This window comes from Sminthopsis crassicaudata, chromosome 4 (genome assembly GCF_048593235.1).
Source record: "Sminthopsis crassicaudata isolate SCR6 chromosome 4, ASM4859323v1, whole genome shotgun sequence".
NCBI lineage: Eukaryota > Metazoa > Chordata > Mammalia > Dasyuromorphia > Dasyuridae > Sminthopsis > Sminthopsis crassicaudata.
The window spans coordinates 344,755,628-344,783,447 of record NC_133620.1 but is presented as its reverse complement, the minus strand read 5'-3'; the positions used below and the strand labels follow the sequence as shown (position 1 = coordinate 344,783,447).

Sequence of the window (27,820 nt, the reverse complement as noted above, 5' to 3'; positions counted from 1 at the left end):
GGAGGAAGAGGAAGAAAGTCACCATCTTCACTGGCTCAATCCCACAAACTTCCCCATGTACAGGGTTTCTGATCCCAAATGGGATCTACTAACAGCTATTTCTGGTCAGCTGGAACGACCCCTGCTTCAAAAGACCTAGTTCTCCTCCCCACCCGAAGGCCCCTGGAAGGGCTAATGGAATTAAATCCTCTCAGGTCCTTCCCTTCAGGTACCATTTAATCCTTTTGGCCCCACCAGTCTGCAACAAACCAACAATACCTTATCCGCTTTTTCTTGCTTTTTATTTTTCCTCATATTTTGGCAGTTTGTTCCAATTACTTAATTTATCTCCCAAGGGACTATCTACCGGTATTTTCTGATATTTTTCTCGTTTCTCTCCGGGAGGGCTGGCTGGGACTAGGCCACACCCATTGAATTTGGAAGGAGTTTAACAGACTCCTAAACGCCCAAACACGCTAACCGTCACCAGTTAACTCAGTCACCCAGGAAGGCCTAGCTCTCTTCCTGTCTACCGTCTACAGCCCCCTCCAGAACCTATAACTAGACTCAAGGGGCTTCACAGGACGCTTACCTCTGGGTTGCTGCGCAGCAAATTTCTTGACTGATCTGTCCTCCACCAACCAGTTGGGATTTTCACCGCGGAGTTTCCGTTGCTTTTCTCTGAGTTTCTCCACTTCGGGTCCACTTTACGTCAGAGGGCAAGGAGAAGCCCCTGGAAGCTGGCGGGCTGCCTAAATCAAGGCAGGGGCGCCATCCCACTAGCAGCCAGGAGTTCACTTACTCACCGAGTAAAGGATCCCGGACGAGCCCCCAAACTGTGTGGTACGGAAATGGTGAGGGAACACCATTTAATAAAAAAAGCTGGAGAGAGCTCTAGAGAAAAGCAAAGTTTATTGTACATTCTCGCGAGAAGGGCGTCCCACTCTTCGAGTAGACTATCGAAGAGAGGAAGTGCCTCCTGTGGGCAGGACAGCACCTTTAATCCCTAACACAAACGCCCCCTCCCACCACTGACCCTCATCCTCATTGGCTGAGAGTCTTACATTCTAAACGCGAGATTTACCCATGAAATTGAACTTGACCAATAAGTACATAGTTGCCCATATTTGGATGAAATAGGGAGATGTCATAGGAGGGGAAGGCAATGCCCTTCAGAGTCCTTCAGGCCTACTCGAACTCTGAAGTAGATGAAGCCTTACTCGATTTTCACAACTGTCTTGAAAGATCTCACCTCATCTCATTCATAACTAAGAGACAGAGACATTCAGAAATGGATGAGTTTGTGGGGAACAATAACGAATTCAGTTTGGGGCACAATTTGTGGTGTTTATGGGACATGAAGTGAAGAGCTGGTAATGTGCTATTGGAACTCAAGAGATTAAGTATGGATATTTAGATTTGTGAGTCATTAGCCTGAAAATTATTAAACCTTTGGAAGATGCTGAAGTCATTAGATTTAGAAAGAAGAGGTTCCAATTGAGGTACTTCTACAATTAGGGCCATGTGGTAGATGGCGAGTCAGTCAAGGAGACTGAGAAGCAATTGAATAGGTAGATGAGCCATAAGAGAACACCCTCACGCAAACTGTCGCATACTTCAGAGAAGTCAAGGATGAGAACTACAAAAAGATATGTCACTTTAGAAAAATAATTTATGATTTTGGAGAGGGCAGTTTTGTGGAATCCAGATTGTAGAGGAGTTGGAAAATAGGAAGAAGTGAAGGCAATGAATTAAAACAACCTTTTCAGGGAATTTGACTAAGAAAAGGAGAAAAATAATATATGATGTTAGCTTTTGAGAATGTGAAGGTTTGTTGGTAGGTATCAGGGAAGTAACCAATAAATAGAGAGAGGCTGAAGATGGGGGATGGAGTAAGGATAATCTGCTAGAGTAGATCTTAAGACAAGAAGGGATGGGATGAAATAGGATTGGACTGAGTATATATACAGAGGAGTTGACCTTTACAAAGAAAAGGGCTACCTCTTATTGGAGGCTGGAATAAAGTAAAAGAATATGTAAAAGGAGTATAAAATGAATAGAAGCAAAAAGGAAGCTCAGCCATTTTCTCAACAAATTGGAGGTCTTCAGCTTAGAAGGTGGATAGGGGTGGTGGTGTAGAAGTGAATTCATCTAAACCAGGTGGTGTAGGTAGGGAGTAAACTATAGAATCATTTAGGATAAAGTAATAAAAACATTATGGTGGCTTCCAACTACATTCAGCAGCATGAGTAGAATTAAAGAAGTGGGAGGGTGGGAATCCAGGCCTGGGGTTTCTTAGGACAGGATTAAGGCAATGCATTCTAAGGAGATAATTGTATGGAGTGGAAATGGTCAGCTACAAGATGGAGACTGGAAAGAAAAAGTTCAAGCAGGGGAAGTTCTTTTAGGCTTCTGGAGGTGAAATGACCTGTTAGAGACAAAGAGCTAAAAAGTGTCAGAGGCAGGAATCCGACTCAGATGTTTACAATCCTAAACCCTTAATGCTTTGGTGGCATTCTCTCCATCTAGCCCCACTTCTTCTTGGCACCCTGATTGTCTATAGCCTAAAACACAGATTCCCTCACTCAGAATTTAAAATCCACCATCTATCTCAAACTTATCTTTGGGGTTAGATTTCCTGTCATTCCTTTTCACAAAATGCTCCAAGGAAAACTCACTGTTGTACATTCCTGTCTAGCCCATTCACTACCTTGACTTTATACTGTCTGGGTCCCTTTCTTTCTTCCATCTCTAAACTACCTAAAATCCAAGTCCTCAAAAATTTTTTACATCTAGTGTTATTGATAAAAGCCTTATTTCTAAAATAGAGAATTGACTCAACTTTATCAGAATCCAAGCCATTCCCTCATTTGATAAATGATCAAAGGATATGAACAGATAATTTTCAAATGAAATTAAAGCCATTTCTAGTCATATGAAAAAATGCTCTAAATCACCATTAGAGAAATGCAAATTAAGACAATTCGAGGTACCACTTTATACCTCTCAGATTGGCTAAGATGAAAGGAAAAGATAATGATAAATGTTGAGGGGGGGGGAGAACTTGGCACACTAATACATTGTTGGTGGAATCGTGAACTGATCTGACCATTCTGGAGAGCAATGCCAAAAGAGCTGTAAAGCTGTGTGTACCTTTTGATCTAGCAGTGTCTCTACTGAGTTTGTAACCTGAAGATCATTATGAAAGGGAAAAGGACCGACTTGTGCAAAAATGTTTGTGGCAGCCCTTTTTGTAGTGGCAAAGAACTGGAAACTGAGTGGATGCCCATCAATTGGAGAATGGCTGAATAAGTTATGGTATATGAATGTTATTCTGTAAGAAACTTATCAGCAGGCTGATTTCAGAAAGGCCTGGAGAGACTTACATGAACTGATGCTGAGTGAAATGAGCAGAATCAGATTATTGTACATACCAACAAGATTATATGATGATCCACTCTAATGGAAGTGATTCTTTTCAACAAAGAAGTGATTCAGATCATTTTCAATAGACTTGGGTTGAAAAGAGCCATCTACATCCAGAAAGAGGATTATAGGGACTGAATGCATCAAAGAATGGTATTTTCACTTTTTTTTTGGTGATTGCCTTTTCTCTTATGTGTGTTTTTCCCCCTCTCTGGTCAAGTTTTTCTTCTGTAACATCACAAATATGGAAATAAATGTTTAGAAGAATTGTACATTTAGCCTATAGTGAATTGCTTGCTCTCTAAGGGGGTGAAGAGGAGGGAGGGAGAAAAATTTGGAATACAAGGTTTTGTAAAGGTAAATTTTGAAAACTATCTTTGCATGAATTTGGAAAAATAAAAAGCTATTAAATAAAATCATCCAACCCCTCTAAGAGCCCCAGGTCAGGTGCCATATCTTTCACGATCCTCTCAGGAATTTGTCATTGAAACCCATGTACTACTATTCTAATAAACCCTCTTATATTATATATATCCTCACCCACTATCCCAACTCATTTTATAAGGTCATTTTATATCCATATATTCCCAGCACCTTCTGCTTAGTAGTGAGTCCTCTAAAAGTGTTTGTCTTTAATATTAAAGACCTTTCCAGAGTATGACTTCTTATCCTCTATGTCTTCAACTGCCATCCTCTCATTTATCAGAAGGCACCCAAAATCTAGTTCAACTTTTACCTAAGCAAGAATTCCCCAATTACCCAACAAGTGGTCGTTTATACTTTGTTAGCAACTTTCTTCCGTAGGAAAAACTAAAATCTGCCTCTGTGTAGCCTCTATTCTTTACTCTTAGAGTTCCTAAGTAAGCCCCACATCTTTTTCAGAGGGTTATGTAACCACACCTCTCTGTTTTAACTGTTGGCTAAAAATTATTCTTCAGGTCTTCCTTTGAACTTTTCATGTTTTCATTTCAATTCAGATTGAACCTTTGCATACCTAGTGGGTGCAAAGCCAAGTTTAGGCAAGACCACAGACTCTCATCATGAATTATCTGGATACTGTAGGTCCAATGCTCTCCTCTCCTCATTCCTACTTCCTAATTTGTCTTCTTGAGCCAAGACACACTCTCATCTCTAAGAGTTCAGGCTCATATAGTATTTTACATACGTTTTCTCATTTGCGTCTCATAAGGGGCTGGGGGAGAGCACAACATCAAAGGTCCTAAGATGCAGCATTCACTTAGGTTATTCTTTAAATGCAGCACTCTACTGTACAGAGGCAGACTGTTTTCAGGCAGACTGCGTAGAAGATGGAAAGAAGGCTTCAACCCTTAGCTGGGAGCCCAGAGAACAAGAGACACAACCCCCCAGGGGGCACTGCCAGAAACAAGTTTATTTACACAAGACACACAGTGTAACAGGTTACAAAATACTCAACTGAAATCCATACCCAGAGAGAGACAGAGGAGGTGAGGAGGGTTACATGAGAACTAGACAAGGGGGGGTGAGGGGAGAAGAGCCCCTCCCTGCCATAAGAAGACCCTGTTACACTTAGCCTGAGCCACCCACCCCAAAGGCAGGGCTTGAGTTGTGACCAACACCATACACAAACACACACACAAGTGGCAAGATGAACCAATGGTTGTAGGGACACGCCCCCCCCACCCCATCTTGTATCCTCTTCCCAATTCCAGCCTCACTGTCATGGTAATATGTAAACAAATTGGTGGGATCCAGGAAGTGGATGGAGGAGCAAGGGAAAGAAACCCCATCCCTAGAACCACTGACACTCTTTGGTTTCCTCCAGGCTCCAGGACTTGTACTCATACCACAGGGGTACTGACCTCCTAAGGGTATCCTTCCTCTGCCCCCATGTCTAGAGGAGCTGAGAGGCCTGGGACCAAAGGTGGAGGTGGGGGGCAAGATCAGCTTCTCCAACCCCTTTCCTGTCCTCCACCTCAGACCTGACTGCCAGCAGAGGGCAACATGAGGCAGAGATAACAGTCAAGAAGAGGGACTGCCCTTTGTCCCCAGCAGCTGGTTTGGTGGGGGTGGGGAACAGCGCTCAGAAGCTTCCTCTCCCCCCCCAGCCATGCCTTCAGTCCTTGACTGCCTCCCTCAAAGCCCTGACCTGAAGCAAGAGTGACCCTGACTAGGGCAGCCACTCCCAGAACAAGCAGAAGGGGCCCCGCTAGGAAGGGCAGCCTGGGCCAGCAGGGGACCCTGTCCTGAGCACCGAAGGGTGCTCGCCAGTGCAGGGCCCCAGCACGCCCCAGGACCAGGCTGCACCAGTCAGGAAGGCTGGAGGCCTGTGCCCTCCAGCTCAGACAGGGCGGGCAGAGAAGGCCGGAGTGCAAGTGTTTCCTTGGCTCCTCCCCGGGCTCTCCCTAGGGAAATAGATACAAAGCCTGGGACAGATCAATCACAGAACCAGGAGTGCAATTTACAGCCCCCCAACACAATTATTCCATTCTCTAAACTGGTTTCCCCTTAGAGGGGAGGGAAGGCAGAAAGGGACACTAAATGGTATGGCGAACATGGCAATAACCTCCCCCCCAAGTTCTGGTGGCCAGGTCTCTACCAGTGAAACGGAGAAAAAGGAGCAGAGGATACAAATAGCTGTCTTTATACAGAAATGGCAACAATAAAGAAGAAATAAAAGCATCAGAAGTACCAGGTTGGGACCCCCTCGCTCTTCACCCTGAACTGTTTGTTGAGAGAATAATGCTAGGGGAGTGGGAGGGCATTCTAGGACCCACCCCTAATGCTGAAGAGGGAGAGGGAAGGGCACAGAGAAATTAAGGCATTGCCTCCCAAAATCTCCTGGATCCAAGGCATCAAACTCACTGCCTCCTCCTTGCTGAAAAGACCCAGAGGGGCTGGAGAGGGGGCACTAACAATACTACCCTAGTCCCAGGGTCCACCAGGCATAAGCCCCAAAGTGGAGGAAAACAGAAAAAAACAAGGAATGTGAATATACAGGATGGGAAAGGAAGAGGCAAGACAACCTTTCCTACTCAAGCAGGAAAAGGAGATACTATTGATAAGGGAAGCAGAGTATGGAAGGGAAGAAATCCGAGTCTGCTTGGGATAGCAGGAGGGTCGAGGCTGAGAGATGGACACAGCACACGATGTTAGATGTGTGACTTTTTGTTTTTAATAGAAAAAATAAACAAAATCACAATGATGAAACCCAGGGGGCCTGGGCATCACGCGGCAGGTTCCTGCTCCATGGGCTCCTCCAGCGGCCTGTGGGGGCAAGCACAGGGACACAGTTTCATAAGTGCCCACCCAAGGATGTGAGGGAGAGAAAGGGGGAAATGAAGGAGGAAGAGGGTTACCTCGGGGTATGGCTGGGGCCAGCCTGCTCTGCCCCCACTGACAGCAGTGCCATGGCACTCAGAGTCTCCGCCTCTTCGACTTCTCCAGCCTGTGCCTCCTGCAGAGAGCGCCCCACACCAGCCGCATTCCGCTGCACACAGCTCCAGTGTTTACCTGCCAGAACAGGGAGGTGGGGTCCCACCGATGGGCACCTCCACAGTCTCTCTCCACGGGAAAATTCCCACTTGTATCCCCTCCCCGGCTCTTCTCCAGGAATCCCTTTTCCCTGCCTTTCCTGGTCCCCCCGCCTCCTCCAATATGCTCTGCCTCATTTCTTGACTGATGCCCACTTACTCTGGATCTCGATGACTTTCTCCAGCGTGGCCACTGCATTCAGGTTGGGCTTTTGTTGTAAGACAGCCTCATCCAAGGGCTCAAGCTGTAGGAATGGTCAGAAATAAGCACTTGGAGCCGAAAGAGCAACTTCAGCACCTTGCAGTCCCCCAGCCAGTGTCCCAGAGGTCACTGTCATCCAGAAGTCACTGCCGCAAGAGGAGGCAGGACATAGCTTCTCTGGTTCCGCAGATGGGAACATCCTCTCTGACCCCCTAGTCAGGCTTAATCTGGCCTCTGTCTCCCAAATGACCCCTCCCTCCAGGCTTCTGCTTTCTTCTCTCCTCCTAAGGTCCTTTCTTGTCCCACTCTGTCCACGCCACCATAACTTGAGAAACAGGGCCTAAAAGCCTCTCTGGCTATGTTGCTGAATGGTACCTCTACGTTCTCTGGGGTCCTCACCTCCACACTGAGCAAGGCGGAAACGCAGGCCTCAGAAGCATCGCAGATGGCGGTGAGGTCATGGCCTCCCTCTAGGGCCAACACCACTCGGCCTCCTGCCAACTTCATCAGCTGCCTGGTCAAGTGGCCAAAACCTGCAGGGGTGAAAGAGCCTACTGCTCTGACCAGGAGACATGGCCAGAGCTACCCCAGTCTACCTTTTCTCTCAAGGATCCTTAGACAAGACCAACAGATGGCAGGGCTAGAGGCTACCAAGACCCCAAGGTTGGCCCCCGCCCCTTGGTCCTCTGGCTTTCTCTTCTTCTCCCCCCTTATGCCAGCAGTTTTTCTTTCCTCTTCTCTCTCCCTCCCATCTTTGCTTCCCCACACTTCCCTGTTCCTACATGCACTACCCTTTCAAGTCTCTCTCTTACTTTCTCTTCTCTTCCCACTCTAAGAGACCACCCCCCACCTCCACCACCAATTTTCCTCTTCATTCTATCTATTCCTTAGCACTTCTCTTGCTCCCAACATCAAGCTCACATTTGGCAGTGACAGAGTAGCCACCGAGTGGAGAGAGATGCCCCTCAACAGCATCAAAGCCAGCAGACACCAGAACCACATCTGGACAGAACTCCTGGGCAATGGGCATCACCACCGTCCTGCCGGAGAGGGACATGCCAAGCTGATCCCTCCCCTTCTCTACCACCACCTCTCCATTCCCCACCAGAAGCAGTGTCTTCCCCACTCTTCTATTCCATCTTTGTGTCTACTCTCCCTCACTAAGATTTCCCCACCCTCCAGTGTGCACTTCTTAGTTGCCCCCACCCTGGGCCCCACCTGAATGCTGTCAAGTACTCCACGTCTCCAATAGGGGGGTCCACACCTCCAGTCCATGCCACATTCACATTGTAGCCCACGCCTGGTCCTCCACCAACCTGGCACCGGGGGAAGAGGAAGAGGAAATTTCCTGAGAAATCCTGGACATTGCCCTTCCTCTCTAGGCCTTGATTCACTGATGTCCAGCCCTTCTAGAGAAAGGGCCAAGTGAAGGCCTCTGCCCAGAGCCCAGAATTCCAAGTCACCAACACTGCTGGTGGCTCAGCCCGTCTCCTGCTTTGTTATTCACTGTGCCACCCTTGGCAAGGACTTCTTCCTGAAACTGAGGATCCTCACCTCCTCAGGGGCACCACTGCCTGGGAAAAAGTTCCCATTGTCATAACGATGCAAGGAGATATAAAGTACGGAGGGGTCACTATAGAAGGCCTGCTGGGTGCCATTGCCATGGTGAATATCCTGGGGAGAAGAGAAGAAGGGAGAGTCAAGGAGAAGAGCAAGCCACCTCGCATGATATGCAAAAAGCCCCAAATCCTCCCACTGCAGAAGGAATTCCCAGGGAAGGGCCTACCACCCCAGACTGGTCTCCAGAGATCCTAGTATATATTACAAGTGTTCAGGTCCTAATGTTAAATCCAATGGGATGATTCAGTCTGAAACAAGGTGGGGGTTGAGAGCAGGATGACCTAAAGGACTTTGACGTAGAGGAAAGGAACCTATTATTCTTCATCCCAACTGATGACAGATGATGAGGAAATGAACTGACACTGCAGCAGGAGGGATTCAAGACAAGACATCAAGGAAGACTTCTCAAATCACTAGGTAAGAGATAGGGGAATAAGAGAATGAAGGAAGCTACTGACTGAAAGCTTAGAGAGTTTTCAGACCAGTATCCCATCAGGTTGGACCAGAACAGGTATAGTTCCTACCCCAAGTCAAGTATATGGATAGGATACAGCTAGGGAAGTGAAGGAACTCAACTCCTTGACTGACAGGGAGAGTTTCTCTCCCACCCCTACCCTCATCCATTTATCCCTCCTAACTTCATGGAGGATGCACTTTCTATAAGGCGGTTCTCTTCCCCTCCCACCCTGCTCTGCCCCTTCCTCACTCCTCCTCACCCAGTCCACAATGAGGACCTTGCCCACACTCAGCTTCTGTTGGAGGAGTTTGGCTGTGATGGCCACAGAGTTGAAGAAGCAAAATCCCCTGGGAAGCAATGCAAGGGTAAAAGAGAATATGGAGTTAGTTAGCTTAAACATGTGTGGCCAGGTCTCAGTTTTGAAAAGGGTAAGAGTCAGGGGAATGAAGAGGCCCGAGGTTTGGCTTAGCAGAATTCCCCCCTTCTGGTGACAGGGTAAGATACTCACATGGCTGTGGATTCCTCAGCATGGTGTCCAGGAGGCCGGATAATGGCAAATCCATTCTGCAGAAGGGAAAGAGAGACATGAGACAAACATGACAAAGAAAAAAAAAAAGCAAGGAGGAGGACCAAAGAGATGCTGAGACCAGGTTTAGAAAAAACAATCAGACAATCAAAAGCCCCCTGTTTCCTCAAAGCCTGTCTGGTTCCTTTCCTTTTCTTTCTGTTTTTTGGGACCACCAGTCCTTCCCTCCTGAATGAAAAGCCCTAAGATGTCAGGAAGAAGACAGGCAGAATCTTGTCTAGCTTCCTTATAGAACCCTACAGTCCTAAGAGTAAAGGACAGAACCCAGGAAGCACCACTAGCAGCAGTTCCCTCCCCTACTCACTAACCTCCACTTACCTTGAGTTCCCCTGAAGCTACCTTGAAGGCCAGCTCCACCAGGCAGCCTACAGCCATGCGCACAGCACTAGAAGAATGCATCTCATTCCACACTGTGTCACTGTCCACCTGGGGAGAGGGGAATAAGGGCATCAGGAAGCCTCCCATGGGGGTCAGTACAGAAAACACAGACATATAGCAGGCTTGGAGAAGAAATGTGATAAGAAAAAGAAGCAGAGAATGAAAGACAGTTAGTTCCCATAATCCCAAGGAATTCTGTAGCCTACTTACCCCTATTCCCCCACAGGGTAGCACTGCATACATCTTCTGGCTGATTGGGCCTGTGGAAGAAAAAGAACTGTTCTAGACCATGTAGGAATACTATGAATGTACCCAAGCAAAGGGGCAAAGTTCCTTTAGCTTGACCAGATAGCAGAAAAGGAAAAAAGGATGGTGGAAGAGGAGCTGAGCTTTTTGACTGGAACACCTGTTACATCCGTGGAAACAAATTCTCTTTGATCTCTATGATCTCTATCTTTTTCTACCTCTGCAGATTGGTCAGACCCCATTAGGAGCACTTCAGGACACCAATCCCCCTAGCCACTCTTCTGTCCTATAGTAAGAGGAGATGGGACTGAAAAATGACCCCCATCTAGAAAGAGTCAACATGGTACCAAGAGCTTCTTGCACTCACCCAGCAGCTTCTTGCTGTCAAGCTTCTGTCTGTTGAGGGGGCTGGTCCCATAGAGCAGGGTGTGGTGCTCAGAGTGTACTGTCTGAATTTCATCCAGTGTAGCCTTACGCCCCCGAATTCGCTAGATAATAGAAGACAAGAAGAATAAACGGAGAGAGTGTTATACTCTTCCTTTCTCTCTCCCATCCCAACAATCTCCTTTTCCACAGTTCCAGAAAGAGGATATCCCCAATCCATGCTGCCTAGAGATTGAAGACCACAGAAATGATGTGCTGTCACAAGAGCCTAAGCACCCATGTCCCACTTAACAGATGAGGCTATGAAAGGGATCAAGATTTGGATTCATAAAAAGATAGATAAAAAAGGAATTATTCCTGGGGGTTAGGGACAGAGAAGTGTTGTGTTTTTAATTTAATTTTTTTTTTTTTTTTTAGCTTTGACATGTACACTCATTTTAAACATATTTTCATTATGAGTCATGTAAAGGAGAAAAATCAGAACAAAAAGGAAAAACCATGAGAAAGAAAAATTAAAAAAAAAAAAAAAAAAAAAAAAAAAAAAAAAAAAAGAGAGATGCAAATACTATTGTTTCAATCTGTATTCAGGTGCCGTGATTCTTTCTCTGGAGGAGGATGGCATTTTTCATCCAAAGTTTTTCAGAAATGCCTTGGATAACTGAATTGCTGAGAAGAGTTAAGTCTATCACAGGTGATCATCATATAATCTTGCTGTTGCTATATATAATGTTTTCCTGGTCTTTCTTACTTTGCTTGACATTAGCTCATTTAAATCTTTCCAGACTTAAATCAACCTGCTCATCATTTTTTAAAAATCTATTTATTTTTATACACTTTGTTTTATGAATTATGTTGGGAGAGAAAAATCTATTTATTTTTATACACTTTGTTTTATGAATTATGTTGGGAGAGAAAAATCAGAGCAAAAGGGAAAAACCATGGGAGAGTTAAAAAAAAACACAAAAAATAAGGGAGCATAGTATGTGTTGATTTACAGTCAATCTCCTTAGTTCTTTTTCTGGAGGAAGATAGCATTTTCTGTCCAAAGTCTATTGGGATTGCTTTAGATCCCTGAACCACTGAGAAGAATCAAGCCTTTCATAGTTGATCAACACACATTCTTGTTGTTATTGTATACAAAGTATTCCTGGTTGTGCTCACTTCATTCAGCATCAGTTCATGTAAATCTTTCCAGGCCTTTCTACAATTAGCTTGTTCATCATTTCTTATAGAACCACAATATTCCATTACTTTTATGTAACATAATTTACTGAACCATCCACTCAGTTGCCACCACAAAAAAGAGCTGCTATAAACATTTTTACACATGGGGGTCCTTTTTCCTCTTTCTGATTTCTTTGAGATACAGATCCAGTAGTGAGCCTGCTGGATCAAAGGGTATTTCCAGTTTTATAGCCCTTCTGGCATAGTTCCAAACTGCTCTCCAGAATGGCTGGATCAGTAGGGACAGTGTTTAAGAGAAAACAAAATGGCAGACTGGATCCCCAGGGAAAGAACAAGGAAGGACACTGGAGCCTCAAATATGGGAAAAACTCAGTACCTAAGATATACTCTTACCTCACATTTGCTGAGCAGACCTGTCTCTTGCAGCCTAGACCAAATGCTCTGGATACGGCCTGCATGTTCAGGATGGATATGGGTATTCCCACACATGCATTGGTGCTTCAGCATGAATGTGTCATAAACTACTCCTAGAAAACAGAAAAAGCTACTGAGTTTTATGGCCTTTGTTCCTGATCCTCTCATAATATGACCTGCCAACTTGACTACCTGGAGCTACCATAGGGTGGCCTCTCATTTTTCCAAGGAAGAAGAATAGAGGAAGGGGGATAAGTTTTAGGGGAAACATGGTAAAGAAAGGTTTTAACTAGGGAAAAAAGGGGTTCCTGATGAGCTAAGGAAATCTAGATGTTCATGTCATTTCCCTTACCTATACCTGAAGGATTCTGATGTAAGAGAGAATGAGTATGAAACAGAGTCCTTGTTACCATAACAGCCAGAGCTGGAAGGGACACCCAGTTCCATCTCATTTTACAGAGGAAGAAACTGAAGCCCAAAATGGCAAAGTAACTAAAGACCTAAATCATTCAGCAAAAACTAGAAAACAGGTCTCTGGACTCAAAACTCAAAAGTCTTCTCATTGCCTTAGCAGAGATGGAAGGGTACTATGTAAAGCTCAATAATATACAGCTGTTGAGCAGGATCTTTTTTTTTCCCTAGGTACAGTCCCCTTGGATAAGATCCAAGGATTATTTCTCCTCACACCAGAAGCAGGAATATGTCCTTCACAGATCTGTGGATTCTTTGCCTTCAACATGAAAGTAGAAGAATCTATCTGGTGGGGGTTAGAGCTTACCTGTAGTAAAAAGATGTTTGGTGGGCAGTTCAGGGGCACTCTTCATGCCTAGAGGGGCAGCAGGTGAAGACTGGGTTCGGCCCAGAGCCTGATGGGGCACAGAAGCCAAGCTGAGAGGAGCCTGGTAGACTTGCAGGGACTGCAGCTGCTGAGCATCTGTGAACACCTAATGAGGAACAAGGAAAGAGTGGATGAGCCTGAAAAAGGAAGGCTGCAGTAGGGAAGGTAATTTTTCCTCTATCAATCTTACAGAATGACAAACAGGGGTATGTAAAAAACCTCTGGTCTGAATCCAAGAAACCCGATGCAGTGAAATGCAATTTTAGAAGGGGCTAGGAAGCAAGGAAAATTCTCCAAGTCTAGGTTTTGCCTTGGTTACCACCCCCCCACCCCCACTCATCCTTGGCATGGGAGATGCTTCTGCCTATGCCATTGCCTCTTGGGGGGCAGGGAGGGGAGGATTGGGGGTGATGAGTCATGCTAGGGGAATAGCATTGAGGTAAGAAGAAAGGAGGGGGGAAAGGATCTGGCACTGAGGGGGCGGGATGAGTCAGTCAGATGAAGCAGCTCTGCTGCAGTCCGCAATGAATGAAGCCCACAATGCAAGACAAGTAGTAGTAAGAGTGGGCGTGTACACACACAAGCATGCACACACAGGGACAGACGCAAGAACATACGCAGAGAGACACACACAGCCACGTGCTGACAGACACGAGTACAGGCAGCTAGGGAGTCAGAGACATGTAGGAAGCCAGACAGTCACGAGGACACACACAGATCAAATCAAGGAGACTGGCTAACAAATGAAAATAAATGATCCACTAAGTCCTTTCTCACTCCCCTTTATCCCTTTGAAAATATATAATAAATCTAACTTTCCACACTTCTGAAAAGCTGAAGGCTGGATAATGGCAGCAGACCACCAGACTACAGGAGGGGAAAGTCATGATGTACACAATAAGTAAGGAGAAGGGGGTCACCTGCTTGTAGTCCCCACTGGACTCTTCTAATAAAGGACTCTCATCTAAGCCAATTTCACTGCCTTCATCCTTGACCTGAATGCAGTCATCCTCCTCTTCCTCCTCTTCTTCCTCCTCCTCCAGATCTTCTTGTGGGCTTTCGCTTTCTGTGGAGCCATCCCCAAGCACAGGCAGGGCTCTCTCTCCTAGCAGCCCTTCCTGATGCTCTGTAAGCTCTTCTTCTGTCTCCTCAGGGTGTGTAGTGGGCTGCCGAGGTAACTCTCCTGTTTTGGTGAGGATCTAGGAGTGGGCAGATGGAAAAGTTGGTTGTCCATTTTCTGCTGGTTCCTGAGATACATGTCTCCAAGAAAGGCACAAAAGAAGGGAGGGAAAGCAGATGGACCAAGAGACAGCACCACATTCTGTCTCTTTGCCCTCTGGGCACCACAAATTCTGGACTCCACCTAGGGGGGCTCGCCTTGCTGCCAGTTACTTATCTTTTCCTTTTCTCAAACCCACCTTGCCTAGCTGCAACTGCTGTTGCTTCTGCTTTTCCAAAAACTGCTGGTGCTGCTGCTGCATCACAAGCTGCTGCAGGGCCTGGGGGCTCTGTGGCAATGGGGAGGATTGTGTTCGGCTCAGTGGGCGATGTCGGGGCAGCTTGCCTACCGTCCGCATGTTGGCGGCAATGCGTTCGCCAGTCACCAGTGGGGACTGGCCATGGAGTGGCACTGCTCAGGGAGAGAAAGCTGGCATCAGTTCCTAGGGACCTTCTCTAAGTCACCACTCCACATAAAGGAAGCTGTTCCAAAAGAACTAGATTTTCTCCCTCTCCTTACCTTTATTATTTATTATCATGCTTATTTTTCTTCCCTAACTGCCTTCCAGATGCTCCCTCAGCACCAACTCCCTTCCCACCATATGAACTTAATGCAAAATTCGAATCAACTTTCAATTAATGGCTTGTCTAACTTGTCCATTGTAAAATCACTAGTCCAATCTGTAATACACCTCCTTCCCTCCCTTCACTTTTATAAATTTATATTTCTATTGATTCCATAAATTTCTATCGTTTCTTCAATATGGCATCTCTCAAGTCATACTGCAAAGCTCATAAGAACAGGAAGAAGGCCCTTTCCATCAGAGTAAGAGCTCCCTGAAGGTAGACACTGAGTTGACCTCAAAAGATTGAGAAGAAAGGAAGAATACGTATTCCTTAAAATATATTCCAAATACCCATTATAAGCACAATGTCTCCTATCAGTGCTATAAATATTTCTAGAGAGAATGACTCCAGCGAGTTATAAGCTGTGACAAGAGCCAGAAAATCAGCCACCACATCCTGGCTCTCTGTTTTCCCCACCGGCTTCATTCCCACCCTGAGAAAAGGAACCAATTCATGCTGGTTCTGGTTTCCATGGCTCACCAGCTATAAGGGTGCTCTGCTGCCGGGCCTGCTCCAGGAGCAGCACGTGCTGCAGCAGAGAGGCGTGCCCATGGGGGTTGACGTCGCCCTCCAGCGCCACACCCAGTAGACAACCTGGGATCGAGGACGTACTCATGAACTTGCCCGTCAGTGCCCCTCCCTGCCGAAGGGACTGGATGGCCTGTCTCTCTGCCTCCTGCTGCGTTGACAGCTTCTGGGGGGCCTGGTGTGGGGAGGCCAGGAGGGTGAGGAGCTAACTCCACATCTTTGGACCCTATCTTCTCCCAACACCACCTAAATCCCAGCTGCCATCCCCATTTCTAACTCCACCCCAAACGCCCCCTTGGTTCCCCACACTGTCTGAACCTCTGTGAAGCCCCTTGTGGACTGATGTCCAGGTCTCAGTTCACTGTGAATCTAAAGTCCAAGGAGTATAGCACCAAAAACCCTCATCACTATGACTGATGGAGAATAGCCTTGGGGGATTCCTGACCAGATAAGGTGAGGTATCCGCAGTCCATACTCACAGTGAGATGCGAATTGGTAACTGTCACTGTAGCCTGTAGTCCTAAGGAAATGTTGGGCAGAGAAGGGGACGTATAGAGACTGAACTGGTTAGGGGAACTGTCCAAAGTAAGGGTACGGTGCTGAGGGAGCATCTGGAAGGCAGTCAGAGAAGAAAAATAAGCATGATAATAAATAATAAAGGTAAGGAGAGGGAGAAAATCTAGCTAACTGAGGCAGCAATCATAGGACAGGACATTTCATGAAAAAACTGAGGTGCTAGTAAGAGGCAAAAGGCAGCTTAGTGATCTAGCTAGGAGGACCCCCCACTACTGTAGGGACAAGGGGATCGAGTCTTTTAATAGAAAAGAAAGGAGAGGAACTCCCTATCCCAGAGGATAGCTGAACATTTGCCTGGGTAGAAAAAGGAAAAGGGACCGTTATGTTCTGTACTTTTTAAAAGGGAAAACAAGGACAAGGACTGGTTTGCTTACTGGAGACTTTGCTCAATGGCCTACCATTATAGGGACTAGTTCATCCTACTTTGGGCAATTTTTCCCACCTCATCTGTCTGGGTGGCTCATACCTCAGTGGGGATGTTAGGGACGGAGCCAGTGAAGCCGTTCTCAGCAATGGTGCTATTGGAGCTGTTGGGGGAACTGGGGCCGGAGCCTGGGGCACTGTTACACACAGATGACACTGCACAAGGACACAGGTATCACCCTGTGACCTGTGTTCACCCCCACCAGCAGTCCCAGGCTCCAGCCTCCACTGGCCCCTTGTGGAGACAGAGATACCCTCCAGCCTCCACCAGCCCCTAGGCACCTGTGATCTCGATAGCTCTCTTCTTAAAGGTGCTGATGACAGTCCCGTCCTTTCTTCGAAGGAGGGGGCTGCTCCTTCGTTCAGCCACCTTCTGCTTTAGCCTGGAACGCACCTTCAAATTGGGTTCTGAGGCTGTGGGAAAGAGAACATGGCTTAGATGCTTGTCTCAATGAGACTGTGACTCTCCCAATAGAATTTCAAGCAGGTGATGAAGCTGTGGTAATTGTGGTTTCTAGCAATATCCCTGATTCTCTCTAGGACTACTATTTCCAGACACTGAGCACTGTCAGCTAATGTAGAACCTACAGATTCAAAGGTAGGAATGGATTAAGCTTACCTGTTTTCCGAAGTGGAAAATCATCCCGGCTATCATAGGGCCCAAGCAGAGGAAGCTTATAGGAAGGGGGTGTCCCAGGGGGACCACTCTGGGGAGGGGAACTCTGGTCCAATGAAGCATGATGGGCTCCCCTAGAGAGGAAAAGGAAAGAATTAGGGAGAAAAGAGACAGAATCAGTGAATCATTAGTCAAGTCCATTGTCAATCTTTATGTGGAAAACCCTGAAATGAATATAAATAAGAGAAATCCCACCAACAGGAAGCCCTCAAACTAAAAGAACAGAACCTTAGCCTCTGCCTCAAGTCTTAGCTGAAGAAAATATTCCAAACAACTGCACTAAAACTGTACCTCTTAAGGACATTATGCAGAACCAAATCCAAAAAAGCTCAGGTTAACATAAGATTAACATAGTTCCATAGCTGAGTAGAAAGATTCCCCTTTTTCACAATTATCTGAATGAGAGAATATGTCTGTGAAACATCTGTTCTATTTGTTTGCACACATACACATACACACTTCACCCCTCCATGATACATGCCTCTGCTACTATCACCTACCAGCATTTGGGGTGCTGCGGGAGGGAATGGTTGAGACCGCCTGGTGTTGGCTCCTTCGATTTGCTCAAGAGAAACTCTTGGAGCTTCAGTTTTACCTCAGTGCTAGCAATGGCACCTGAAGGACAGGAGAGAGGTGGCAGCTATCATCAGCCATTAAGACCAAGGCATCCCAAAAATGGCTACCTTGACCCCACTCCCTCTGTGGGTTCTAAGACTGGACTCAGTACAGAACAAAGGAGCCAAGACACACATGAATACCACAGGCAATGTCTAAATGAGATGGAAAAGCAAGGGTGCCTAGCAGGTAGGTCTAGAAGGAAACAGGTGATGGAGCCAAGAGACCAGGGGCACTAGGAAGGGGACCCTCACTCTCTTTGCTTTTCTCTTTGTTTCTCAAGATGAGCAGCTGCTGTTCGAGCCTCTGCTTCTCCAGCTCTTCTTGCCGCTGCTGCTCCCGCTTACGCTGCTGCTCCAGTTCCTGCTGCCTCTTGGCAGCCAGCATCTCCTGCTGCTGCTATAGAGGGGAGAGGGCATTACATCAGCTAAAAAGAGTAGAGAAGACCAGAAAAAGTTAAACAAGGGACTGGACAGAAAACCACAGGCTACAGGCCTTCACTCTGATCCCAATTGTTTGACTTTAGGATCCAGAAAGAACCTTGATCATGAAAGAATAAAAGGCAAGAGAAAAGGAGATAAGAGAGAAAGGACTCAAATCTCAAGAAGAGAATGGAGCAGAAAGTAAAGAGACAGTCTCAGAGAAGCACAATTTCCTCTCCCACTGTAAGGAAAGGGAACATCTTTTGTGAGTTTGGGGGGTAATCTGTGTGTTGGATTTTAATTATTCTGATTGTCAAGACACATGTCCCCTACTTCCTTGTTTTTTGCTTGGTCAGCAGAGGAAAAGCTAGCCAGTGATCAATGGAACATCCAAGAAATACACCAAGAAAATAGGCTCTTTGAAAGGCTAAGGAGTCTGTGGCTCTCCAAGCCCAGCAGGCCAAACCCTCAAAGAGAGGAGGAGTCTTCCCAGGCAGATGATGTCATTTCCAAAGGGACCACAAGGGGGCACATTACTGTAGTTCCACAGAGACTATGGGCTCGGGGCATGAGCAGGCTTCAGAACTTTTCAACAGCAGCACTGGTGCACACTCTCTTTGCCCTTGTAAAGGTTTTTTTTTTGTTTGTTTGTTTTTTGGTTTTTTTTGGTAGAACCTACGATTTCATTCGCATAGGGAATTCCTGATGTGGAACTCCTTTCACCAATGAAAAGCAGGCATTCAGTGGTAACTGTGTCTTGAGCTGACTAGGACTTGCTGGTAGACAAACACAGGCTTGCACCTGCTCTGCCAGTGAAGGGGAGTAGTCTGGGCGCTCCCAGAATGGCCCAGCCAGTGCATGTCCAAAGCAAGACTGGAAGCCACATCGCCTGAATCCAAGGACAATTCTCTAACCACCATGCAACACTGCCTGCTGCTATGGCAACTGGTCCTAGAAAATTAACCCTAGAAAATCCCCTGCCACAGTATGGAGTCTGGAGAGAAGAGGCATAGAAAGGACCAAGAGAAGAGCTGCCGGCCTAAAGCACCATAGTGGCAACAGCAAGAGAGAGTAAGGTACTAGGGATCAAATGTGGCATGTCTCAGAATCCAGAGCCAAGCAGGCTCAGGGGTCAGGACAGTCCAAAAGGTTGAGCGTCTAGTTCAGGGATCAGGCAGATGTAGAAAGCAAAGGTTCAATAAAGTCCTTTGGGCTAAAGGCAAGGCTCCAGGCCTTTTTTCCAAGAGGAGCTAATACTCCCAGGAGCTGATGAAGAGGTTCAGTGAGACCTAGGATCCAAAGTAGAAACCATCACAGCCAAGCCAGAGCCACAGCTTAACCTGCAGGCTCTGGGAAGTAGCCATCCAGCAGGCAACAGAAAGGAGGTTCTCACCTTAAGATGCTTCTGCAGCTGGACCTCATGCTGCCGGGTCAGGTGATCATGCTGCTTCTGGAACTCAGCAAAGAGTAGTTGCTTTTGAAGCTGCTGCTGCTGCTTGAGGGCCAGGAGCTCTTGCTGTAACTGCTGCTCTCGCAGCACAGGGTCGATGGCGGCGGGGCCCACTCCCCGAAGCTCTGTTGGACTAGGGCTGCCTCCGCCCCTGCCACCCCCAACAGAGCCTGGCATGGCCCCACACAGCACTGGTTTCACCTCCACTGCTTAGGGGAAGGGGAGAAGAGGAGAAAAAAGAAACAGGTGTGTGATGGCTCAGCAACTCCAGGCCCAGACCATGGATGATAACCCAGCTCCTATTCAGCCAGTATAGTGGGAAAAACATGGAATTCAGAGTCAGGACCCAGATTGGAATAGTTGTGTGATTTCAGTCAGGTCAGTTCCCTGCTCTTGGCCTCCACTTCTCCTTCTATAAAACGAAGGGATTGTTGACAAGACTGTTTCCTTATAGCTTATAATAATCAGTCAATGAGTTTTCTCAGCCTATCGCTACCGACAGATACTGGTGAACCCTACTTCATGGAAGGGGGTGAGACCAGGCATTCTTTAAGTCTCCTTATATCTCCAGAGTGCTACAATAGTGGTTTGTTTTCCTTTCCTCTGGGTTGACCTTTGTATCCTATTGAAAAAGAAAGAGACTAAAAAAGGAAAAGTTCATTTATGGACCCTCTTTTCCCAAAGATCCCAGGATCTTAAGAGAAATACTCTGAATTGATCTGAAACACACACTCTAAAGGATCAGGCAAGGCCAGTGGCATATCCAAATCACCAAAAGCAGTCTGGCATTATTTCATCAGTGTGGGCTCTCCAGCATCACCCTCTGGGGAGAAGGCTAAGACTGAGGAGTCATATAAACCTCAACCTACTGGCCCATGGAGACCCTTCATAACCATAATGTCCCATTTCCCTCTGTATGTGAGCCACCTAGGATTAAGCCAAAGTAGGAAGAGTAGGAGAAGCACACAGATAGGGAAACTAAATAAATGAGGAAGAAGACCCCCTTCTTACAAAGATTCCAGAGTTACAAAGTAAGATGAGTACAGGGAAGAACAGAACTAGAGGTAATGGGGAGTGCAATGGCACTGAGCTGCGCCTGTCTAGAAGGGGAGGGCTGAGCTTGGGAGCCAAAGTCTGCTTCCTTTGCTGGATTATCTCCTTTCAACAGTTTTATTGTAATTACCCTGAAAATGCCGCTATATATAGAGTGAGCCAAACAGCAGCTGTGCAGAGAGAGAGAAAAAGAAAGAAGGGCTAGGGGGGTGGAAGGAGGGTGAAAGAATGGAAGGGAAGGCAGAAGAAGGAAGGTGGGAGGAAATGCAAAGAAGGAAAAGGAATGAGACAGGATGGCAGAGGAAAGGTGGAACTAGAGAACAGACACCCAGCCATGAAGGAGGAGGAAATGGGGGAAATGGAAGGAGGAGCTAGGAGAGCCCACTTAATAAATGTCAGGACAGAGCCCTACAATTAGTAGTGGGTCCAGGAGAGAGAGATAGTTCCAGTAGTCCTACCAGAGAAGGGTTATGACCTCCTTTCATCCACTTCACACAGTCCTAGAATTACTGTTTCATCTACATCTAGTGCCTTGGGAATTATGAGAACATGGATGGGGAATGGGCAGGCAGGTGTACACATGTATACGTGCAAACTTTTTCTCTCTCTCTGTGTCACTCACACACGCTCGGGCACGCGCACACGCACGCACGCACGCACGCACACACATACACACTCCCGCCAAATCCAGTCTATACTCTTAGAACCCTCCTCTTCCAGACAACAGGGAAGGATGTCCAGCCAGGATTTTTTTATCTGGCTCCTTTCTCCAGAGGTCTCAAAGCACTTTAATAGACTGGATTTCTCTTCCCCACTGAGGAAAGGAGGCAGGAACTAGGGTGACTTTCCCAAAGCACAGTAGGAAACAAAAGACCAAGGCTACATAGATGTACTCCGATGTCTGATCCCCCCATAATCAGTGTCCACTCCTCCATTCCATATTCTAGTCTCTCTTTAACTAAGACAAAAGTAGAAATGGTGACTAAACCAGAGCAGAAACCGAGGAATGGTAGAGTGGCTGAGTACCATATCCCGTCAGAACCCAGAGAAGGTCTCCCTCCCCCATCCCACTCAGCAGCCATGCTCTGCAGCCTGGGGCTTTTCACTCTCCAGAGGAGATTGACAGAGAACTCTATGACCAGCTTCCAATTTACTCTCTCCCCCAATGGGCACATTCCTTAGTGGCCGCCATACTGACGACTTTGTGGCCACAACTCAAGAGCCACATCTGCAGTAAAGGCCAGATGTAGCTAAGAGGGTGGAGTTACAAATTCTCTGTGTGTGTGTCTGTCTCTCTCTTTTTGTCTCTGTCTCTCTCCTCTCTCTGTCTCCTCTCTCTGGTGGTCTCTTTTTCCCCTTCCTCCTCACTCTCCATCATTCTTTTTCTTCTCATCCACAAACCAACACCACCAAACCCAGTCTTCCTTGGCACTGCTTGATATGATCTCTATTAAACTCCAGAGCTCATCAACAGAGACTGTCTTACTTACTGCTCCCAACTCTATAAATGAGTGGTTGAGAAGGGGTGGCAGGACTAACCTATAGACTTTCCTTGGTCCCTTCAAGCTCTTGGCAAAGCCAGAGCCAACTCAGAGAAGGAACTCTGCCTCCTCCAGACTCCTAGTCCAAGTCAGAGCCTCTCTGTTCTTCTGAATGTCTTGCACTGCCCAAGGGTAGGTAGGACATAGATTCAAGCTGCTACTCACCACATAACACCCATACTGGATGTTTCACAAAGGAGTGAGTGCATAGAGAAGGGCAAGGAATGTGGAAATGCCAAGTCCCAATTGCCCAAACCCCTGAGCTGACTGATGTGAAGGACAGCGTATTAGGGAATAGTGGAAGAGAAGTCTCTTCCCCAGGCTTAACTAAGGAGGCAAAAGGCCTCAATTCATATGCAAGACACAGTGGCTGACCCAAGCTTCCACACAAAGCCATGTTCTAAAATAAACAGGAAATGAAGGGACGGGAGAACTCCAGAAGCCAGACTCCTATGGACAAAGAAACAAAAAAATTCAACCATAAGAAAGTATCTCCCTTTCCTAGCTATGTGAACACCTGTCAAGCTACCTAGCATAGCCCAGAAGAAATGGAAATGGCTCTGGAGCCTACTTTCTGGGGAGCATTCTGCCCTACTTAGGCAGTAGAATCAGAGGAAAAGGAGACAGAAAAAATTTATAATGCCCATTAGACACGAAACCTAGCTCCCTACTCACCTTAACCCCAAGCCAGTCACCCAATGTCTATAACCTCTGCCCAATCTATTATAAAAGCAAAGGAGATGGCAGTAATTGCTACTAAAGCAAAGAAGTCTCAGAGGGGAAGTGGGTGTGTCTTACCAGAGAAGGGGAGCCTTTTACCCTATTACCCACACAGTAATGAAAAAAGAGCTCAGAGAGCTCTCAAGAAAGGAAACTAGGGTGTGAGTAAAATCACTGTTCTCTACTATGGCCAGATTCACAACTAAAAAGAAGAGAGCAGAGGGCTTACAGGAATCAGATGTGGGATAGATCCAAGAGACAGTCTGGCTTCAAGACTCTGCTTACTCTGCTCAGAAAAAGGGAAACAAAAGGCCCCAAATAGCCTGTGTTCAAATTCTTTTCCTCTTAGTTCTTTCTCCTCCAAGTCCCCTCAGAGAAAGGAAGACAATAACAAGGGAAAGAACACAGTTAACTTTTGACCCATTTTGCTTTTGCTCCTATAGTCTCTCTTTTCCTCCCAAGGACTCTGACCCTTTTCCCCAAGAGGAACTAAGTAGTAGAAGCTGCTCTAACACTTCTACCATCAGTGGTATCCAGCAGAGGTTCTCAAACTATGGTCCATGGGCCAGATGCCACTGGGGACACATTTATGTGGCCCTTCAGTTATGGCAAATGGGCTGAGGGGCGGAGCCAGAGTGTGAGCTTTTGTTTTTACTATAGTCCGGCCCTCCCACAGTCTGAGGGACAGTGAACTGGCCCCCTATTTTAAAAGTTTGAGGACCACTGCCTTATAGAGAAGGCAAGATAAAGGGTGCTTCCCCCAACCTGGGCCTGATAGTTACCTGGACCTTTCACACCCCAATAATCCCCACTCACTCTCTCTGACTTTGCCGAGTCCCCCAATTCAAAAAATATTTAATAAATGCCTAATATGTGGAAGACACTGTGATGGTGGGCCTTTGAAAAACAAAGATAAAATAAAATAAGGCATAATCTCTGCTCTCAAGGAACTTGTAGCTTAGCAGAAAATTATGAGACAAATAAGTAAGTACAAGCTAGAAAATAACTGAGCATTTGAGATCAACCTGGGACCAAAAAGACAGGAGAGAGAAAACACTTCTAACTATGGGTAGAGAGGTGGGGGAAAAAATGAGTAAAATCTTAATAGAAGGCCAGCACATAAAGCCAGGTCTGGGAGAAGACAGATAGGGGGAGCACTACGTGCAAATGAATGGAGTCGGAGGATAGAAGGCTGAAATCAGGGAAAAGTTACTAACAGGGCTGCAGCATAAAGTATACAAAGAATAATATGACACAAGGCAAAGGGATGTTGAAGCCAGATGACGAAGGGCTTCCAATGGCAGACCAAAAAGATTAATAGCTAACATATAGCACTTTAAAGTTCAAAAAGTGCTTGGCATCTCTTACCTCATTTGGTCCTTATCCTGTGAGATGGAAGTTATTATCGCCCATTTTACAAAAGAGGAAACTAAGTGGGAAAGCCTTTTCCCACTCACACAGCTAGTGTCTGAGATAGGAGTCAATCTCAGAATTTGCTAATTCCAGAACCAGCATTCTATCCTCTGTAATATAATAGCCCATATAAGAGATGACAAGTGTGGTTTCTAGGATAATGACAACAGGAACAGAAAGGAGCATGAGACAGATACAAGAGAAATCCTGGAAGTAGAATCAACAGAACTTAGTAGATGACTGGCCAGTGAGAGATAATGCAAAAGCGTAGCCTCAGAAGCCTGCCACAAACAAATCATTAAGAGACACTGGCAGCACCCATTGAACAATTCCCACCTCCCTAAACTCAGGACTTCCAACCTACTTGCTTCATCTCCAAAGATTCATTACTCCAAAGAGGAGATCCCTACCATTTTTTTGATGCTTGAAATTCTGAGGGAATCAGAAATGAAGCTATAAAAAAAAGGCAACAACTCACAAAAAGAGGAAGGCTCTGACAGATGGCCATTTCTTTGGTCTCAGTCAATATTAATAGAATTTTGTTACAGGTTTGTGTGGTTAAAGGAGTTGTTCAGGGAAAAGAATACAAAGGCCAGATAGGCAGAGAGCCATGGAGTATGAGAAATACTATCCAAAAAGGACCTCTGCCTAAGCAAGGCCAAAGCCTTCTCTTTTCTCTATAAACACAATAAACCAAGGCATCCTGGTCCCTAGATCCTCTTTCAGGATATGTCACCATCAGCCCTGGAAACCTTATGACCCATTATTGGCCAGAAGCAGCCCAGGGAGTGGACTGGCATAGAACAAGGGGTCAGTCTGGAAGCATTAATCAGCTTAGCACCTGGTTCTAAAAATACCCAGTTCTAAGGAGCTAGCAGCCACAAAAGCTTGGAGTTAATGGGACTAGGATACAGGGAGGATTGGGAAGTGTAAGCACTAGAGGGAAGCAGAGAACAGGGTAATAAAAACATAAAAAACTATTTTTTAGTGTCTGAAAAACTACAAACCAAAAAATGAAGCCCTTGGCAATAACTACTAGATCTTTATTTACTTGAAAGGACACGTAGAATCTTACAGCTGGCGAGGGGAACCTCTGAGATCTTTTATTTACAGATGAGGAAACTGAGATCCAGAAAAAGATATGTGACTTCAGTAATCACATAGTGGGGTAATGATAGAGAACTAGAATGCGGGATAGAGCATGACATGGTTGTCCTGGTTTGTCCTGTGTATATACAGAGTTTAGCCCATAGATCTGTTTTGATTTTTGTCTGTATCTCCAACACCTCTCCAATTTCTGATACACAACTGCTAACTACCTGACTGATGACTTAATTACATTTAAAGGGAATCTTAAAGATTATCTAGTTTAGATCCTTTATTTTACATATGAAAATGCTGAAGCTCAGATATAAGCAACCTATCCACATTCACAGCTGGACAACAAATGAGCCAGTATTTCTACCTGGGTCCTCCAGCACTGTGAAATCACTACTTTCTACTTCTTGATGCAGGATATTCTCCACCATGACACACTAAACTAAAAGGGCTCCATCTTACCCCACACCAGGTTAAGACAGGGGCAACCTGGCTAAAGAGAGACAGGCCTCTTTTGCATGAGCTCACACAAGGAGATGGGAATCTTCAAGGGAAAGGGAACTGGCAACAAGCCAAAAAAAGGGCCTCAACAAGTAGTAATTTCCTAAGTTTCTCTTGCCAGGCTGAAGTGGCAGCAGCATCCAAGCAGTGTGGCACTAGCTGCCTCAACTGTCTGAAAAATTAGAAGTATGGTCCTTCCCTGAATTGAGGAAGGTTGGAAGGGAGAAATGAACACTGGTTTGAATTCTCTAGGTGATTTAAAAAAAAAAAAACAAAAACACCAAACCATCCCCTTTAGAGTAAAATTATTTTCTCCATTGTGTGTTTCAGTTTTCTTAAGGGAAGAAGAGTCTGTGTGTGTGTGTGTGTGTGTGTGTGTGTGTGGCACCCTGAGTAAACAAGGATCAAGAAGTTTTACTGCAATCTGGGTCGATTTCCATCGGATAGATCTTAGGGATCAGAGAAAAAAGGGCTGAGAGCAAAGCAAGGAAAGAAGCTGTTCTCAAAAGTCCTGCCTCTTCCTCTAAAGCACCAATCCTCCTTCCTTCCTTCCTTTAGGACTGTTCCTTTCCCTTCCCTCACCAGCTCAAACTAGTGCAGATCTCCCTTATCTTCAGCTGCTTCAACAGAAGAATGAACAGCTTCTCTGGTATCACTGTTTGGCTCCCTATTACGGCACTGATTCCTCACTTATTCCTCTATGACATCCCTAGCAATCTCACTTGATCCTACTGCAATCAATTCTTATAGAGCTAGAAGAACACCTGATCCATCTTCCAGATGAAGAAAACAAGACTCAGTTAGAAAAGATCAAGGAGTCATGCCTGCAGTCATGCAGGTAGTGACAATTAGGATTCTAAAACAGGTGCTCTGGGACCATCCCACCGTACCCTTGTAACAGCTGGATCACAAATGCTCCTCATATATCAATGAAAAGAACCTAGAGCCTCCCTTTTCTCCAGCAAAGAGTTAAGTAAAATTAATCTAAAGCATAAAATGATGAAAGTATTTTCCAGTGCAAGGGAAGAAAGAGAAAGGTTTTAGCTTTAAGGATGCAGGAATCCCAAATAAGAAAGTAAATTCAGAAGAATTCAGGCAGCTCCCAATCAAATGGAGCTGGAGCTCAGAGAGAAGGAAAAGACTAGGCTGGAGGAAAATCTGAGAGGAGGGAATAAAGAAGCAGAGAACATAGTTTCCCAATTTGGAATAGAATATACTATGAACAAGAGAACCACAATTTAAGGGTCACCTTCCCTCTCCCAGCCAAAAAACACTTAAAACATAAAGATTAACGGGCATCATAGTATAATGGGGAAAGTGTTCAACATGTAATCAGAACACTTCAGTTTGCATCCTAGCTCAACATTAGTTGTGATGATGGGTGACTCATCTAACTACTCTGGGTCTCAAGTTTCCCCATCTGTAAAATGGGGATAATAACACTTAAATTACCTACTTCACAGGGTTGTTGTGAAGAAAGCTATATAAACCTAAAGAGTTATATAATTATAAATCTATATAAATTATAATAATTATTAGTTTAAAGCCTAGACCCAGATATTAAAGGATCATTAACCACTATAAGTTTATAGCTATATCATTAAAAATTACTCCCTATACAAGGGGATCAAAAGTCATCTCCATCACAATCCCAAGCCACAACTAGTTATGCTAATACTGGCTAAACCTTACCCAGCTACCTAGAATGAACCCCCTATTTCCGTTTCCCCTT

General features: G+C 45.7%; 1 protein-coding gene across 6 annotated transcripts in view; it reads right to left on the bottom strand.

Annotated features, from left to right (window-relative positions):
* Window positions 1-6,536: 6,536 nt before the first annotated feature.
* The window catches only part of HDAC5 (histone deacetylase 5), a 39,295-nt gene continuing 18,011 nt past the window's right edge, over window positions 6,537-27,820 (bottom strand). For 3 of the 6 annotated variants that reach the window (XM_074261147.1, XM_074261149.1, XM_074261145.1), the window contains 24 exons: window positions 19,706-19,968; window positions 18,145-18,289; window positions 17,776-17,890; window positions 17,219-17,349; window positions 16,882-17,013; window positions 16,643-16,755; window positions 16,080-16,211; window positions 15,553-15,775; window positions 14,646-14,857; window positions 14,148-14,426; window positions 13,168-13,333; window positions 12,369-12,502; window positions 10,774-10,894; window positions 10,371-10,420; window positions 10,101-10,208; window positions 9,705-9,760; window positions 9,456-9,543; window positions 8,674-8,793; window positions 8,338-8,435; window positions 8,041-8,159; window positions 7,519-7,652; window positions 7,078-7,162; window positions 6,744-6,897; window positions 6,537-6,651 (listed from right to left, as the gene is read on the bottom strand). In XM_074261147.1, coding sequence (XP_074117248.1) covers window positions 6,612-6,651; window positions 6,744-6,897; window positions 7,078-7,162; window positions 7,519-7,652; window positions 8,041-8,159; window positions 8,338-8,435; window positions 8,674-8,793; window positions 9,456-9,543; window positions 9,705-9,760; window positions 10,101-10,208; window positions 10,371-10,420; window positions 10,774-10,894; window positions 12,369-12,502; window positions 13,168-13,333; window positions 14,148-14,426; window positions 14,646-14,857; window positions 15,553-15,775; window positions 16,080-16,211; window positions 16,643-16,755; window positions 16,882-17,013; window positions 17,219-17,349; window positions 17,776-17,890; window positions 18,145-18,289; window positions 19,706-19,968 — 3,218 coding nt within the window. In that variant the 3' untranslated portion in view covers window positions 6,537-6,611. Of the gene's footprint in view, window positions 6,652-6,743; window positions 6,898-7,077; window positions 7,163-7,518; window positions 7,653-8,040; window positions 8,160-8,337; window positions 8,436-8,673; window positions 8,794-9,455; window positions 9,544-9,704; window positions 9,761-10,100; window positions 10,209-10,370; window positions 10,421-10,773; window positions 10,895-12,368; window positions 12,503-13,167; window positions 13,334-14,147; window positions 14,427-14,645; window positions 14,858-15,552; window positions 15,776-16,079; window positions 16,212-16,642; window positions 16,756-16,881; window positions 17,014-17,218; window positions 17,350-17,775; window positions 17,891-18,144; window positions 18,290-19,705; window positions 19,972-27,820 lie in introns of all 6 variants that reach the window. The other 3 variants (XM_074261146.1, XM_074261148.1, XM_074261144.1) reach the window with 1 other exon arrangement.